Below are 17,935 nucleotides of genomic sequence, written 5' to 3'. Positions count from 1 at the left end.
AAGGAAGGTTCTTGCAGAGGGTGGAGGGGAATAAAACTACGCCTGTTTGTTTTGTATTTTCTTCCATCGACTTGGAGGAAAATGGGGAAATTGATTCCTTCTCTGCTGTGAGATACATGGAATTTGCAGCTCTGGCAACAGGAGTGCCTGAGCATTACGTTTACGAGCACAAATCAAAGCACAGCTGTCAACGTTTTAAGGGAAATTCCCTTATTCCGAATAGGATCCTCACAAGAAAAGGGAAAAGTTCACAGCTATGATTCAAAGTCTTGGTGCTGACCCTTAAAGCCCTAGACAGCCTCAGACCAGTACAGTGGTACCTCGGTTTACATATGCTTCAGGTTACAGACTCCGCTAACCCAGAAATAGTGCTTCAGGTTAAGAACTTTGCTTCAGGATGAGAACAGAAATTGTGCTCCGGCGGCGTGGCGGCAGTGGGAGACCCCATTAGCTAAAGTGGTGCTTCAGGTTAAGAACAGTTTCACGTTAAGTACGAACCTCTGGAATGAATTAAGTACTTAACCTGAGGTACCACTGTATACCTGAAGAAGCGTCTCCACGCCTATCGTTCAGCCCGGATACTGAGGTCCAGTTCCGAGGGCCTTCTGGCTTTTCCCTCCCTGAGAGAAGTGAGGTTACAGGGAACCAGGCATAGGGTCTTCTCGGTGGTGGCGCCCACCCTGTGGAACGCCTTCCCATCAGATGCCAAGGAAATAAACAACTATCTGAGTTTTAGAAGACCTCTGAAGGCAGCCCTGTTTAGGGAAGTTTGTAATGTTTGATGTTTTATTCTGTTTTTAGTGTTCTGTTGGGAGCCGCCCAGAGTGGCTGGGAAACCCAGCCAGGTGGGCGGGGTATAAATAATAAAATGAGGAGGAGGAGGAGGAGAAATCCTGTGGGGCTTTCAGTGGGGAGCTCAGCGGAGGAGTCTGCTGAGATCCAGGCAACTCCACCCTGGCCGGAGAGGCTCCTTGACCCCGAATCATGCTTCTTCCTTGCCTGGCTGCAGGATGTGTGAGTGTGTTGAAGCCAGCCTACTCCACAAAGGCAACATCTACATTCATGGACCTCCGTTGCCCCACCCACTTTGGACCTCTGGCCCCGCCCACCACTGCAAGGTGGCCCTCTGCAGGTGGGAACACGGCCCTCAGTCTGAAAAAAAAAAAATTCCCTGACTCTTCTCTATGGGGTCAGAGGTTCCCCGGTCCATATCTGTGCTGCGTGTGAGTTGAGAGCCCATGTGAAGCAATGTCGGGTCTAGGGCCTGGGAGACCTGGGTTCGAGTCCCCTCTCAGTCATGAAACCTGCTGGGCAACTTGGGGCCAGTCCCTGTCTGTCAGCCTGAACCTATCTCCCTGGGTTGCTGTGAGAATGAAATGTAGAGCGGGGAAAGCCCTTGGGTCGTGTTGAGCTCTTAAGTGGCATAAAAATGTAATAATAAATATGTAAATAACCCCCTGCCGCACAGCAGAGGCCCTCCTGTCCTTTAAATCTGCTCCAGCTGGGCTCCTCTTAACACACCCTCCAACATTTCTCCAGTGAAAATAGGGGTGTCCTATTCCATGATAAAAATAATGATGTTATTTATACCCTGCACATTTGACTGGGTTGGCCCAGCCACTCTGGGCAGCTTCCAACATATATAAAATAATAATAATAATAATAATAATAATAATAATAATAATAATAATAATAATAATTTATTTGTACCCCGCCACTCTGGGCAGCTTCCAACAAAGATTAAAAATACATTAAAATGTCACACATTAAAAACTTCCCTAAACAGGGCTGCCTTCAGATGTCTTCTAAATGTCAGGTAGTTGTTGTTCTCTTTGACATCTGGTGGGAGGGCGTTCAACAGGGCGGGTGCCACCACCGAGAAGGCCCTCTGCCTGGTTCCCTGTAGCTTTGCTTCTCGCAGTGAGGGACCCGCCAGAAGACCCTCGGCGCTGGACCTCAGCGTCCGGGCAGAACAATGGGGGTGGAGACGCTCCTTCAGGTATATAAAAACGTAATAAAAAGTTAAACATTGGGGAAAAAACTTCCCTATACAGGGCTGCCTTCAGATGTCTTCTAAAGGTTGCATAGTTACTTATCTCCTTAGCTCGGGGGTCGCCTAACTCCATTCCCTCCAACATTTCTCTGATGAAAATAGGGGAAAGTGGGGCGTTCATGGATCAAATCAGAAACCAGGACAGCTTCTGTAAATCCCGGACGGTCCCTGGAAAATAGAGAGACTTGGAGGGTTTGCATCTGCCCTCGCCATCTCTACTCCTCCACTAACGGTGTCCTCTGCCATCTTTTCCCCCTCCACGTACCCCCTTCTCCCCGCAACCAGGTGGCCGGGCGCAAAGGCTTTCCCCATGTGATCTACTCCCGCCTGTGGCGCTGGCCGGACTTGCACAAGAACGAGCTCAAGCACGTCAAGTTCTGCCAGTTCGCCTTCGACCTCAAGTACGACAGTGTCTGCGTCAACCCCTACCACTACGAGCGGGTGGTGTCTCCGGGCATCGGTGAGTGGGTCCCTTGTGGGTGGCGCCTCCAGAAGCCGAGTACCCCCACAGCTGCCTCAGTGGATCTATTTCGGAATAGGCCACTGGGGTGTCAAGAGTGGGAACTCAAGTTCGGGAACCCAATGCGGCTCTCTGGGTCTCTCCATCCGGCCCTCAGAACACTCCCTCACCGGCCCTCGCTTTGCACTCTCTCCTTGCATGGCTAGATCGCGCCTCTCGGATAGAGGAAAGCGAGGGTTGTGTGAATGTGTGTGGCCTACTGTACGAAGGTAAATTTTGCACGCCGTTTGCCTCTACCCCCCCCCCCCATCCTCACATGGCCCCCAGGAAGTTGCTCAGAATGGGGTGTGGCCCTTCGTCTGGAGACAGAGAGGAAAGTTTCTCTGTCACTGTTTCTGAGCCTCCTAACATCACCTCTGCTCCCAAGGCAGGCAAAGGGCACCTGCCTTCTTAAAGGTAAAGGTAAAGGGACCCCTGACCGTTAGGTCCAGTCGTGACCGACTCTGGGGTTACAGCGCTCATCTCGCTTTACTGGCCGAGGGAGCCGCCGTACAGCTTCCGGGTCATGTGGCCAGCATGACTAAGCCACTTCTGGCGAACCAGAGCAGCGCACAGAAACGTCATTTACCTTCCCGCCGGAGCGGTACCTATTTATCTACTTGCACTTTGACGTGCTTTCAAACTGCTAGGTTGGCAGGAGCAGGGACTTAGCAACGGGAGCTCACCCCGTCGCGGGGATTCAAACCCCCGACCTTCTGATCGGCAAGTCCTAGGCTCTGTGGTTTAACCCACAGTGCCACCTGCGTCCCATACCTGCCTTCTTACCTATCTGTAAATGGAAATATTCGACTCCACAGAGCACACAGTGGATATTAGCAGGTTGCTATGCCAACCGATCCAAATTTCTTACGCCCAGCCTGGCATCTCCACCGACTGAAGATTTGCCAGAACAGAAGGGCAGGAATTAAAATAATAATAACCTACATTGTGTGCTCCGTGTTTTCATTATCTCCCCTGTCCCCCCGCAACAATATCTTAACTTACAGATTTTCTACATAAGGTGCTTTCTGGATGAGACAATCTCTTCAATTGCCCGGAGGCACCACGTCCTTAAATTCATTCTGGTGTTGCTTTTTCAAACCACCTCATTCAGATGAAAATTGGCAGTGTACACACTCTGAGGCAACTTGACTGCAGCTGCTTTTCAAAACAAAATATTAATTGCTCCGCTGAGAGAAAATGTACTTTGCATGCCCTTGGAAGGTATTTAACCTTAGCTATGTGTATACACGGAACATTTCTCTCTCTGTTGCGTGCTGTCTGAACATGCTCAGAGGCAATTCGACCACAGTTCGACTTGAAATATAATTTTTTATTGTTTCGCTGAGGGAGAGTTTGTTTCCCTTTCTTAACCTTTGAATATCCCAACCCTACTTTGGCGCCCCTGAAAGGGCTCCCAAGCCAACTCTGCACATGGTCAGAGGCACCCATCGTGAGGCACTGAGTCGGGGGCAGAAAAGATGTCAGCCCATGTCGTTTGGCCTTGGAGGTTAGCTGGGGCGAAGGGAGTGGGTTGGACCAGAAAGGGTCCCATGCTGGCTCCTCGTCGAAATATCAGTCAAATTGTGCCCCTAGGCTGGATATCTTAATAATAATAATAATAATAATAATTTTTATTTATACCCCGCCCTCCGCGGCCAGAGCCGGGCTCAGGGCGGCAAACACCAGCAAAATTACAGTAAAAACATAATAGGGGGGAAAAACCCAATTTAAAACACAGGTTAAAATGCAATTTAAAATGCAGCCTCATTTTAACAGTAGCCCATAGATCAAAACCATAAGGGGAGGGAAACATAAGGGTCAGACTGAGTCCAAACCAAAGGCCAGGCGGAACAGCTCTGTCTTGCAGGCCCTGCGGAACAATGTCAAGCACATTTCTGGCCTCAGAGAATGTTGGCTGGAGCTCATAGGATATATAACACACTCACTTTCTTCTCTCTCTCGTTCTGCAGGACTGAACATCCAGAATACAGGTGAGATACAATCCTGCTTTGTTTTTCTGGATGATGGCCTAGGACAGGACTGGGGGCGGACCTCTGACCTTCCAGGTATTGCTGAACAACAACAACAACGACAATTTATATGCCATCCATCGGACTGGGTTTCCCCAGCCACTCTGGGCAGCTTCCAACAGAATACAGTCGTGCCTTGGATCTCAAATGCCTGGTGACTCAAACGTTTTGGCTCCTGAACGCCGCAAACCCGAAAGCGAGCATTCCGGTTTGCGGACATTTTTGGGAAGCCGAACGTCCGATTCGGCTTCCGGTGGAGTGCAGGAAGCTCCTGCAGCCAACCGGAAGCCGTGCCTCAGTTTTCGGAAGTCGAACGGACTTCTGGAACAGATTCTGTTTGAGAACCAAGGTACGACGGTATACAAAAACACAACAGAACATCACATCCTTAGAGCGTTCCACCGATGATGCCAAGGCGGCAGGTTTGATCCCCGCAACGGACACCTGCATTTTCCTGCATCGCAGGGGGGTTGGACTAGATGACCCTCGGATCCCTTCTAACTCTGCAATGCTATAATTCTATGAAAAGCTTCCCTGTGCCTTCAGATGTTATTCTGAACAGCAGTTGCTGCTTCAGCCGGCTTGTTTTCTCCCGTCTTCGCTGTGTTTGAGCCGTCTCCTCTTTCCGCCCCCCTGCAGAGCCTCCCCCGCGGCTCGTGAAAGAGGAGTTCATTCCCGACTGTATCCAGATGGAGGTCCCGCCTCCTCCGCCGGCAGATCACCTCGGCCCTGGGATCAAGGCCGGCCACCCTCAGGCAGAGCCCTACCAGCCCTTATCGCCCCTGCAGCTTCCGGAACCGCCTCATCCTACTGCTGGCATCTACCCCGCATTGCCTTTGTCTCCCCCAGGTAAGTTCTTTCTTTTTCTTTTTCTTTTTTTTTGGGGGGGAGCAGCAGGGAGGAAGGGAGACATAAGGGAAAGGGAAAGGAACTGTTCTCGCCTCCTCTCAAATGGGTTGGATTTGTGATGGGGAAATGCAATGGACCTGTGAAGGGGAAATGCAATACGTTGGGGAAATGTGGTGGATCTGCAGTGGGGAAATGCAATATGGTGGGGGCAATGCAATGGATCTGTGATGGGGAAATGCAATATAATGGGGGCAATGCAATGGGCCTACAATGGGGAAATGCAATATGACTGGGAAATGCAATATGTTGGGAAAATGTGGTGGATCTGCAACAGGGAAATGCAATATGATGGGGACAATGCAATGTTCCTACAGTGGGGACATGCAATGTGACTGGGAAATGCAATATGTTGGGGAAATGTGGTGGATCTGCAACGGGGAAATGCAATATGATGGGGGGCAATTCAATGGGCATGTTTGTGAAATGTAAAAGAGAAATGCAATGTGATGGGGAAATGAAATGAATCTGCAATAGTAGCTTGCAGATAAAATTGATCTCTCTCTCTCTCTCTCATGCTTACTCTTAGGCCCTCCTGGGGGGCCCCTGCTCCCTCTCCTTCATGGGGAGGGTCTTCTTCAGATCTCCAGCCCCGCGCACCCCCCAGTCCCTTCTCCGGCCCCCCCTAGCTCCCAGCAAAATGGGTGCGCCCCCAAACTGCCCTACCAGAGTAAGTATAGGGTGCCATTATAGGGCCGGGTGCAGGACGGAGGCGTTCAAATGATAAGCTCTCACCTGTTTCCTCATTTCCTTCCCTGGGCCTCTGGAAGATTCGACAAGCAGCTGGACAGGGAACGGCGGCACCCCAAGCTACAGCTCCGGTGGGAGGAGCCAGGAGCCCACCCCGCCTCCGCTCCCCGCTCCCCAGCAGCAGCAGAACGGACGGAGTTACCCTCAGCCTCCTCTTCACCATTCAAACCATTACTGTGCGTCTTGGCAAGCAAAGCAAAGCAAAAAAGGAGGGCCCTGGGTGTCTGCAGCACCGTTTTGGTTCCACTGCAGTTCACTTTCCCCCCCAAAACGACATTATTCATCTTGCTGCCCCCTGTGGCGAAATCACGTAACTGCACCTGCGGTTATACAACGTTATACGGTCCTGGCTTCCACCAAAGAATTATGGGAACCGTAGTTTTTATAAGTGCTGCGGCTTGTTAGGAGACCCTTGTTCCCCTTCACAGAACTACAATTCCCAAAGTGGTTTAAGAGTCAGTCCCTCTTCCCTGGCAATTCTGGGAAATGTAGCTCGGGGGGGGGGGATTGAGGTCTCCTTTTAGCAACTCTCAGCTCCCTTGACAATAGTACAGGTTCCCAGGAATCAGCTGGAGTCCAAGAACACTGTTGGAACTACAACTCCCATCATCTCTGGCCATGCTGACTGGGGGCTGCTGGGAGTTGGAGTCCAACAGTAGCTTTGAAGCTCGCAGGTGGTTTAGGGGGCATCTCTGGGACAGGAATCCTGGGTTCAAACATCCACTCTGGGAAGCGGAATGAGTTACAGTGGTACCTCAGGTTACATACGCTTCAGGTTACAGACTCTGCTAACCCAGAAATATTGCTTCAGGTTAAGAACGTTGCTTCAGGATGAGAACAGAAATTGTGCTCCGGTGGTGCGGCAGCAGCAGGAGGCCCCATTAGCTAAAGTGGTGCTTCAGGTTAAGAACAGTTTCAGGTTAAGAACGGACCTCCAGAACGAATTAAGTACTTAACCCGAGGTACCACTGTATAGTGAATGTAGGAAACAGAAGAGCAAAGGTCTTGGCGTTTCTGTCCCTATTTACCGCAAAACCCCTCCTTGCCTTATATTTCAGGGCCTGCTCATCATGGTTCGCCTCCCTACCAGCCGCCAGTCTCCAGCCACCCTGGTAAGGGGCGCAAACTCCCTCATTTGACTTTTTCTCTCCCCCATTCCCACAATGGCCCGGATTTCTAAGATGAATGCCTGGCTCTCCCCAGGTCCTGAGTTCTGGTGCTCGATCGCCTATTTCGAGATGGACGTGCAAGTGGGCGAGATCTTCAAGGTGCCCGCCAACTGCGCCGTGGTCACTGTGGACGGATACGTGGACCCTTCGGGCGGAGACCGCTTCTGCCTGGGGCAGCTCTCGAACGTCCACCGCACCGACACCAGCGAGCGCGCCAGGTCAGGGCAGTGGGGAGGGTGGGATATAATAATAATAATAATAATAATAATAATAATAATAATAATAATAATTTATTTATACCCTGCCCATCTGGCTGGGTTTCCCCAGCCACCCTGGGCAGCTTCCAACAAAGTACCGTATTTTTTGCTCTATAAGACTCACTTTTTCTCTCCTAAAAAGTAAGGGGAAATGTTTGTGCGTCTTATGGAGCAAATGCAGGCTGCACAGCTATCTCAGAAGCCAGAACAGCAAGAGGGTTTGCTGCTTTCACTGCGCAGCGATCCCTCTTACTGTTCTGGCTTCTGAGATTCAGAATATTTTTTTCTTGTTTTCCTCCTCCAAAAACTAGGTGCATCTTGTGGTCTGGTGCGTCTTATAGAGCGAAAAATACGGTATTAAAATACAGTGGTCTTTTAAACATTAGAAGCTTCCCTAGACAGGGTTGCCTTCAGATGTCTTCTAAAAGTCTGGTAGTTGTTCTTCTCTTTGACATCTGATGGGAGGGCATTCCACAGAGCGGGTGCCACTACCGAGAAGGCCCTCTGCCTGGTTCCCTGTAACCTCGCTTCTCGCAGGGAGGGAACCACCAGAAGGCCCTTGGCACTGGACCTCAATGTGAAAAGTGCACGCAGAGAGCCATGGGTTTCCATTGCAAAAAAACCCTCCCGCTATTTCTGATGTCGAGGGGTTGAGTGCCTAAGTGGCAATGACCGGGGACAGAATGGGGTTTATCTGCAGGGTTCGGGGAGGAAGGCTTAAGGTTTGCGGAACGGCAACATTATCTAAACACCGAGCAGCACAGAACCGTGGCTGTTGCAGGAAGCGGGAGTCATTGACCGGCTGGGTGCTGAGGAGTGGTGGGAGATACCAGCCGGGGAACCCCTAAGGGAGCCCCCAGGGGAAGAAGGCTCAGAGCCCGGGGATTGGTGGTGAGGTGAAGATGAGCTGTTGGAGGGAGCAGACTGGTAGGAGGAGGTGTCGGAAGCAGAAGAGGCAACAGGCTTTGGTGAACAGGGAGAATCTGTGGCAGAGAGGAGTCTAGAAGCAGAGGCAGAAGTAGAAGCAGAAACTGGATGTCAGGTGTGCGTGCAGGAGCCAGGCCTGTGACCAGTAGGACTTTGCAGGACTGGGGCTTTCCTAATTTTGAAGAGGCAAGGCGCGGCCGCACAGGTGAGGCCGATTGGTAACTCACAGCACCAGGCGGCAAAAGCCGAGGAGGGATATAAGGTCAGCATCTCCCTTTGGCTCTTTGCCACAGCAACACGTTCACTGCCTTGCTGCGTTTGGCTCCTTGACTCCTTGCTTCCTGACCCTCAGACCCTTGGCTTTTTGACTCCTGACCCTCAGACCCTTGGCTTCCTGACTCTCCTTCCTGCTCCCACCCCACCGTCTTGCCCCCAGTCCCGACATCCTCCACCAGGACTTTGACCGCCTCTAAACTGGACTGTGACACTGGAGAGTAGGACGGCCAAGAGGCAGAGATGAATCAGGCTGGTGAAGTCAGGCTGGTCTCCCTCTCCTGCTGCAACAAACTCCCCTCTTCTCTGGTCTCCCAGAGCCAGAAGAGGCATGAAAAGAGTGGAGAAGAAGTTAGCTTTGCGCAGGCACAGTCTCAGATTGCTTGGGGGAAACCTGAGAAAGGAGGAGGCTTAGGGCAGCTGTGGGAAAGAGGGGGCCTTCAGTCCCTGCAACTGCCTCCTAGGGGCAAGACCCACCGAAGAAGAATTGCTGTGGCACTCTTTAGCGGATTTTGTGGCAGAGAGCAGTCCAGAATCGGAGGTCAAAGCGGAGGCTGGAGAGGAATTGGGGCAGGTTGCTGCGACACACACAGAAATGAAAAGATAAGATAGTTGTGTGCAGACATGGTTTGAGACTGCACAGAAAAAACCCGAGAGAGGAGGAGCCTTAGAGAGGGATGGGAAGGTCTTTGCAACTGTGTCGTTGGGGCAAGACCTCCTAGGAAGAGTTGCTGAAACTGCAAGGCCTAAGCTGTGGTTCGTCTCCTTGAATATAAGGTTGATTTAACTTCACTGGCCCTGAGTGATTTGTTGTTGTTTACTGTTGCTGACCTACCCCTGACAGTGGAGGACAGGGAACCAGACAGGAAGGGGAACTGGAGTATTCTGTTTTCCAGGCTGCACATCGGGAAAGGAGTCCAGCTGCAGTGCCGTGGTGAAGGCGATGTCTGGATGCGGTGTCTGAGCGACCACGCCGTCTTCGTGCAGAGCTACTACCTAGACCGGGAGGCTGGGCGTGCTCCGGGGGATGCTGTGCACAAGATCTACCCTGGCGCCTACATCAAGGTCAGGGCGGGTGCTGTTTTGTGTTGTTGTTTTTTTTGGAGGGCCTGGGAACAAGAGGGTTGCCAAGGACAAATCTAACAGGGAAGGACCATAGCTCTGAACATCTGCTTTGTGTACTGAATGTTCAGTTCCCCAGCATCTCCACATAGGGCTTGGAATTGTCCCTTGCCTGGTACCCTGGAGAGCTGCTGCCAGACAGTGTAGGCAGTATAAGGCTGCAAGGGCTGTTGGTTTGACTCAGTATAAAATAAAGAAAATTTAAAAGCAACGTAACTGAATCCTGTGTCTGAATAGGCCTGCTGGTGTCTGTGCACACCACAAGTACCTCTGCCTGTCTAATTATTATTATAATATTATAATTATTGTCTACTGCAATTATTAAGTTTGCAGATGACACCACTATAATGGGTTTAATAACAGGTGGAGACGAATCAGCGTATAGAGGGGAGGTCCAAAAAATATCTACATGGTGCCTAGGGAACAACTTGCACCTTAATATCAGCAAGACAAAGGAGATGGTGTTGGACTTTTGGAGGAAGAGAGGAGAACTAGCCCTGCTGTACATTGGGGAGGGCTTTGTGGAGAGAGTCTAAATTCCTAGGAGTTTATCTCAGTGAAGACCTTACTTGGAAAATAAATACAACCCAGGTGGTTAAGAAAGCCCAACAGAGACTCCATCTCCTCAGAGTATTTGCGGCAGAACAATGTCAACCAACATTTGATGATCTTCTTCTACCACTCAACAATAGAAAGTGTCCTTTCATATTGCATCACGGTGTGGGACGCTGGTTTGACACCAAGTGATAGGAAGTGCCTACAGAGGGTGGTGAATACAGGTGGTGAATATTATGGGCTGTCCCATGAAGCTGCTGGATGAAACAGCGGAAGAACTTTGCCTCAGGAAAGTGAGGAAAATTCTCAGGGATGATTCACACCCTGTCCGGCACTTTCTTGATCTCCTGCCCTCAGGCAGAAGATATAGAAGCCTGATTAGTCGCACCAACAGGGTAAAGAACAGCTTCTATCTGTGGGCTGTTAGGCTGCTGAATGAAAAGATAACAACAGGGCAACTGACTTTCGGGTTTGGTGGGTGTGCGTCAGTAAACGAGGGGAATTAAGACTTAAGAGAGCTGAGTGGGGGGTGCTCATGTAATCTCACTGTATACAAGTTGTACAAGTGACAATAAAGTATTTCAATTATTATCATCATCTTATCATTAATATTATCACCTTGCCACCTTCCTGGTGGTACGGGTTGACAGCTGCCATCCTTCCTGAGCATTGCTCACAACAGGTGCTGCAGTTTCTAACGCAGAGTCCTCCCTCCTGCCTTTCCATGCAGGTCTTTGACCTTCGCCAGTGCCACCGCCAGATGCACCAACAAGCAGCGACAGCGCAGGCGGCAGCGGCGGCTCAGGCGGCCGCTGTGTCAGGGAGCATTCCTGGGCCTGGCTCCGTGGGGGGCATTGCGCCAGCTGTGGGTAAGTGCCAAGTGGATTCACCCCCACTGAGGTGCACCAGCAGAAATAGGAGTTTGCTGTTAGACAGTGCTGGGCCCAGTGACTGGAGCGAGCCGGCAGTAAATCACACTGACCATGTTGGAGTTAACTCTTTATTAGCAAAGAACAGGCTCTGCACAGACTTGGCCTAAGGAGCACAGGGACTCAACCCCAGTAGGTCTTTTTTGCCCCATGGATCAGTTGCCGAGACTAAAGGTTCCCGCCACCCCACAGTTGTCTATGTCTCCCAGGTCCTTCCCAAACAATCTTAGACTGTGTCTGTGTGGCTGTCTTTGCTCCTCTGCCCTTTTCATGCCTCTTCTGGTTCTGGGAAACCAAGGAGGAGGGGAGCTTGTAGCAGGAGGGGGAGACACTCTTCACCAGTCGGACTCTATCCTCCCCTGCTTCAGCTTCTGCCTCTGATTTTGGACTTCTCTCTGCCACAGAATCTCCCTGCTCACTATGCCCTGTTGCCTCTTCATTTCCCAACACCTTCTCTTCTCAGTTTTCTCCCTAACCACTCACCGTTGTCCCACCACTAACCCCCAGGATCTGAGCCTTCTTCCCTTGGGGGTTCCCCAGCTGCTTCCTCCCACCATTCGCCTGTGTCCAACCAGCCAATGAACGCCAGCCATTAAAATGGGTGGGCAGTTGCTGTGGATAATGAGTTCTGGAGTCTCTCTGAAAAAGAGCCAATTAACATTCGCTTAAAGGAGTGGGGTGGGACGCGGGTGGCGCTGTGGGTTAAACCACAGAGCCTAGGACTTGCTGATCAGAAGGTCGGCGGTTTGAATCCCTGCAACGGGGTGAGCTCCCGTTGCCCGGTCCCTGCTCCTACCAACCTAGCAGTTCAAAAGCACATCAAAGTGCAAGTAGATAAATAGGTACCCCTCTGGCGGGAAGGTAAACGGCATTTCCGTGCGCTGCTCTGGTTCGCCAGAAGCGGCTTAGTCATGCTGGCCACATGACCTGGAAGCTGTACGCCGGCTTCCTCGGCCAATAAAGCGAGATGAGCGCCGCAACCCCAGAGTTGGCCACAACTGGACCTAATGGTCAGGGGTCCCTTTACCTTTAAAGGAGTGGGGAACCGCAGGTCCCAGTGGGGACAAATACACACACACACCCAGCCTCTGAAGACTTTCCCCATAGTGCACCACATCAGCCACACCCCCTCTCTCAGAGCCACGCCCTTCAGTATCCCTTTTCCCCACCTTGGAATGTGTCCTTAAATTCTAATAATGCCTCTGGCTTGCCTGGATGGGGGATAGAGAGCAAGGGGTGTGAATGAGAGAAAGACGGAGAGTAGAAACTGGTTTACTGGACAAAGGTTAAAATACAGAATCTACATATGTTACTTTTGCTCCTGGCCCCGCCCACCCCTTGCACACAGTAAGGTAAAGGAACCCCTGACCATTAGGTCCAATCGTGACCGACTCTGGGGTTGCGGCGCTCATCTCGCTTTATTGGCCAAGGAAGCCAGCGTACAGCTTCTGGGTCATGTGGCCAGCATGACTGAGCCGCTTCTGGCGAACCAGAGCAGCACATAGAAACGCCGTTTACCTTCCCGCCGGAGGGGTACCTATTTACCTTTTTGCACTTTGACGTGCTTTTGAACTGCTAGGTTGACAGGAGCAGGGACGAGCAACGAGAGCTCACCCCGTCACGGGGATTCAAACCGCCAACCTTCTGATCAGCAAGTCCTAGGCTCTGTGGTTTAACCCACGGTGCCACCCGCGTCCCTTCTTCACACAGTAGGACTGGGCAATATATCGTCCCAAACCGTATTGTGATACTAGTTTCATAATTTTTAACCCGCCAATGTATCGCGAATCATGATGTGCGTGTGTGTGGTGCAAAAATCACAATTCGGGGAAAAACATGAAGACAACCAATGCTTCTTTCGATTCCTGCATCCTCTGTTAACTCGGCTCAGCTCTCCCCTGCTGCCTCCTGCAGGGGGACAACGAATCGCAAGCGCAGGCACTGGCCAAAATCACAATGTGCAGAGTTTTCAAAAAGTGATAATATGGATACAAAAGTTGGTGAGCATTTTTAAGAAAAATCGGCAAAAATGGCACTGCCGACGTGAGCTGCCACATGTCTAGGTTTTCCCGGATATTTCACCGGTTTTCACCCAGACACCGCTTCCGAATGCAGTATTCTTGGTATGTCTGGGAAATTCTAGGTATATGGCAAGCCTACGAAGCGGGGGGAAACTCTGAAACCAGCGATGCCTCTATGGATCTCCGTCCTTATTTCCGACACTGCAATATATCAGTACAGTCATACCTCAGGATAAATACACTTCAGGATAAGTATTTTTGAGTTGCGCTCCGTGGCGACCCAGAAGTAACGGAGTGTGTTACTTCCGGGTTTCGCCGCTCGCGCATGCGCAGATGGTCAAAATGACCGCATGCGCGGAAGTGGCAAAACGCAACCCGCGCAGACATGCAGTTGCATCTTACGGATTCCGTTCGCATCCCGAGGTACCACTGTATATCGGGATGTTTACCTGGTGATCTATCACGATGTTGAAAAACAGGTATCACTCAGCCCCTGGTGTGCTGCAGTAGCCACAGCCACAGCCAAGCCTTCCACTGTTCCCTTTCTATCCTGCCCAGGCCTCTCAGCTGCGGCCGGCATTGGCGTCGACGACCTCCGCCGCCTGTGCATCCTCCGTCTGAGCTTCGTCAAGGGCTGGGGGCCGGACTACCCCCGCCAGAGCATCAAGCACACCCCCTGCTGGATCGAAGTCCACTTGCACCGAGCCCTGCAGCTCCTGGATGAGGTCCTCCACACCATGCCCTTGGCTGACCCGGGCTCCATCAACTAGACGAAATTGCGAGGCAAGGAATACGGAGAGGTTCTCGCTGATCCCGCAGCCTCTGGGTTTTGCAGAGGGGCGGGGATTGCCGCCGGCGCTGCGAAGGAGACTCTGGCCCCCACGCTCATGAAAGCAGTGGGGGCAAGTTCCCTGGGGTCCCCGAAAGGACGGAGACGGCGGAATTTGCCCTTGAACATGCCCTGCCGCCTTTCGTAGGGGTGCCGCGACTTTCTCTGTTCCCAGACCAGCGGCGGAATGAATGACTTCAAAGGGGTCACCTTTCTGGCCATCTCAAAGGACTGGTCCTTTTCTTATCAGCTTTTCTCTTCTGAACGACAACGACCCGGTTGCAGCTCGGCTGAGCAGCTGAGAATCGCCGGAGAATCTCCACCCCCCACATCTGAAAATCTAGCTCTTAGAGACGTTCTTCTAGGAGCCGGTCCTACCGCTAGGTGGAGGGAGGGAGGTGCCTCTCAGGTGGCAAATGCTGGGAGGCGGGGAATGGCAGCGAGGTTGTGTGAGGGCAGAGCTGGACTTGCAGCCTGGGCTCCTTCGCAGCCCCTTAGCTAGCCGCCCCCCCCCCCCAAGCTGGTTTGGTGCCCTAGGAGAGGATGGTGTCCCACTGCCGGCATTGCGGAGAAATCCAACCACCGCTGATGTTTCCCAGCACGCGAAATGGAGGGAGCCATATTGTCCTTTGCCCTGATGTGCAAGGGCATATTTGGCCAGCTCTGATTTTTATGCTTTAAATCCCCAAACGGAGGCTGCAATATATGACTTTAATCAGTTAAAGTAATCGAGTCGAACGATGCCCCTGACAACTCGGAAAGGACCAAAATGAAGCCCTTGCAAATTTGGGTCTGGGGAACCTCTGACCGTCTAGCTGAGGCTGAATGACAACTCCTACCTGGCCCAGCAAGCATGGCCCAGTGGCCAGGGGTGATGGGAGTTGTAGTTCAACAATGCCTGGAAGGTCAAAGATTTTCCTCCACACACACCTGTTATAAAGGGTTGCAATCAACGAACTCCAACTCAGAGTAGGTCCGTTGAAATCTGTGGGCTTTCGTTTGTCATTCCTGTTGATTTCAAGTGGTCTTACTCTTCCGTGGGACTTGTATCCTCCCACATCTGCAGGTGGTGAGCGCAGTCACGTCGTAACAAAACCTCAAAAACGTTGTCAGCCAAGATGCGGCCGTGCATCATCTGGAAACCAAGCCAAAATGTTTGCTTCTTGGCTCAGAAGTAGTGTTTCCCTGCCCCGTGCGGATTCCGTCTAGTGAATGTCGCAGGATCTATTAATCTAGATGTCTTGAATCTACTGGGTTGTAGTTCAAAACACCAAATAATTGTGCTGGGGGGCGGGGACCAAAAGCCTAATTGATCAAACAACCCATTTCAAATCTCTGGGGTTTGCCACCCAAACTGGACCTCTTATCTCTGTGGGAGGCAGCTGTCAGCCTTGGCCCCCAAATTCTGCCCCACGACATATCCGTTGGCTAGCTGGTTGGTCTCTTCCTGTGCCATTGCAGACTTAACTGGAGCTATGTGCGTGGGGCCAATTCTGCAGGAACTCAGGAAAATAGGTTGAACGTGGTATCAGGCATAGCATTTCTGGATAAATTCATCTTTTGTGGCCAAGTTTCTAGCCCTTTGTGACTGTGAGGGTAAGCAGCGGTGGGTGGGGAACGGTGTTTTAAGTTGCATGACCTTATATGAAGATTGAAGGCTCTTGACTGGCTTGGGAGCAGAATCACAGAGCTGGAAGGGACCCTGAGGATCATCTAGTCCAACCCCCCTGCAATGCAGGACTATGCAACTCTCCCATACGGGGATCGAACCTGCAACCTTGGCATTATCAGCACCACGCTTTAACCAACTGAACTATCCAGATTGACTTATGGAATTGCTTCTATACTCATGACAGACTGCCAGCCAACCACCGATCTCTGGTGGTGACGGGCACCAGCTCAACTGGTGCAGCCCCTTTTTCTTAGCAGGGAGATGAGGTTATGGGGGCAAAGCCTCGTATCAATTTCTGGCTGTCAGGAAAGCCAGGAGGGGTTGATGTAGCGGGATTGCTTTCCTTTTTTTTTTTTTAACAGATGTCTAGTTTGCCAAAATTCAGCAGCAGCAGCTTTGCTCCTTAGGCAAGGTGTGTGTGTGTAAAAGCTGTACCTGTTGCACTTCTGCCTGCCACTCTGACCAAAAAAGGCACGTGAGCCCTGAAAATGGAGGGAAAGTAGCCATCTTCATTCTGCTCCTCTGCTCCATAGACCTGTGTGAAGGCTGCCTAGGTCTTTGCAACAGATGTCACTCTTGTTGCGACATCTCCCTGTCCATCTGGGACCACTTACAGTAGAGCAGAGCCCCTTGGTAGCTGGATCCTGGACTGCATAAATCCAGGAGCAGCTAGCATAGCCCCCTCCAGATGTGGCAAGATTATAATCCCATGCTGGGGAAGGCTAATGGGATATGTAGTCCTACAACATGGCAGGGCGCCATGTTGGCTACCCCCAGCACAAGAAACACGATATGTTGTTGTTCCCTCCTCTGAGGGAAGTCTGATACCTTGCCAACGCCCCTGCAAAAGACTGCACCAAACACGCCCCATCCGCCATTTTGTTGTGAGGACAGAGGGGAACGGTGCCACCGTGAACCGGATTTGCCAAGGGAGATCCACTGGGAAGATCGGGTGTGATCACCCCGTTTCTTGACTCAACAATGTTGCCAACTTCCCGACTGGCCTTTGTAGCTGCGTCTTTTAACCATGGCTTGATCTGAAACGAACAAACCACCTAAAACACTGCAGCTGATGTTTTTCTTAATTTCTGTGCCGTGAGGACGTTTCACTGATGTTTCTGTAGGCGAGGTACAGGAGTGGGACCCCCAGAATGGTTTTTATATACAGTGGTACCTTGGGTTACATTCGCTTCAGGTTACATACGCCTCAGGTTACAGACTTGGCTAACCCAGAAATAGTACCTCGGATTAAGAATTTTGCTTCAGGATGAGAACAGAAATTGTGCTCCAGCGGCGCGGCAGCAGCAGCTAAAGTGGTGCTTCAGGATAAGAACAGTTTCAGGTTAAGAACGGACATCCGAAGCGAATTAAGTACTTAACCCGAGGTACCACTGTATTCCTGGTCAGAGGGCACGGGGCACGGCACTCAGCCAGGAACAGATTAAGACAGCTTTTGCCAAAGCGGCAGGAGCCCTCTCAAGAGGTTTTGTTGACAGGCCCAGCCAGCGCTTTTGGACAGGGCATCAGGTCAGCAAAGGCTGGCTTAGGGTCTCCAGTCCCGGGCTCAATCCTGCCCCAATCCTGTGGTTCGGGCCTGTTATTTCGCACTGACATTCCTCTGTAATGCACTTGTTTAATTCCTCTTGTTTCGCCTCTGACAGTTCTGTCGTTTTTAGTAACCATTATTTAAAGGAGATTTTGCTTTTCACGTGGCTTGTGTTTTGCTTCTCATGGTCGAAAAGGCAGCTGGGCTTTCCCTTTGGATTTCTGCCGCTGCTCAAAACAAGATCGGCCCTTCAAGATGGCGGGGAGCCTCTGGGGTAAGGGGGTGTGTGCCAAGTAAAACAGCTGGCTTGCCTAGTAGTGCAAGCAAGTTCTCTCACGACAGGAGCGGAGAGCCTTTTTTTCAGGCCAGGGGCCAGATTCGCCTCTGGGTGACC

At 51.4% G+C, this 17,935-nt stretch overlaps 1 protein-coding gene across 6 annotated transcripts in view; it reads left to right on the top strand.

Annotated features, from left to right (window-relative positions):
* Positions 1–17,703, top strand: part of LOC310833224 (mothers against decapentaplegic homolog 4-like) — a 37,095-nt gene extending 19,392 nt beyond the window's left edge. For 3 of the 6 annotated variants that reach the window (XM_083715755.1, XM_083715754.1, XM_083715753.1), the window contains exons 3-12: positions 2,339–2,513; positions 4,526–4,621; positions 5,225–5,434; positions 6,021–6,161; positions 6,262–6,417; positions 7,300–7,353; positions 7,445–7,628; positions 9,764–9,932; positions 11,275–11,413; positions 14,053–17,703. In XM_083715755.1, the coding sequence (XP_083571881.1) occupies positions 2,339–2,513; positions 4,526–4,621; positions 5,225–5,434; positions 6,021–6,161; positions 6,262–6,417; positions 7,300–7,353; positions 7,445–7,628; positions 9,764–9,932; positions 11,275–11,413; positions 14,053–14,264 (1,536 nt within the window). In that variant the 3' untranslated portion in view covers positions 14,265–17,703. The remainder of the gene's footprint in view (positions 1–2,338; positions 2,514–4,525; positions 4,622–5,224; positions 5,435–6,020; positions 6,162–6,261; positions 6,418–7,299; positions 7,354–7,444; positions 7,629–9,763; positions 9,933–11,274; positions 11,414–14,052) is intronic. The other 3 variants (XR_014558594.1, XR_014558595.1, XM_083715756.1) reach the window with 2 other exon arrangements.
* Positions 17,704–17,935: the final 232 nt, after the last annotated feature.

The sequence above is a fragment of the Podarcis gaigeae genome (genome assembly GCF_964106915.1).
Source record: "Podarcis gaigeae genome assembly, chromosome: 16".
NCBI classification, from domain to species: domain Eukaryota; kingdom Metazoa; phylum Chordata; class Lepidosauria; order Squamata; family Lacertidae; genus Podarcis; species Podarcis gaigeae.
The sequence above is the reverse complement of the archived record's forward strand: the minus strand, read 5'-3'. Positions and strand labels throughout refer to the sequence as shown.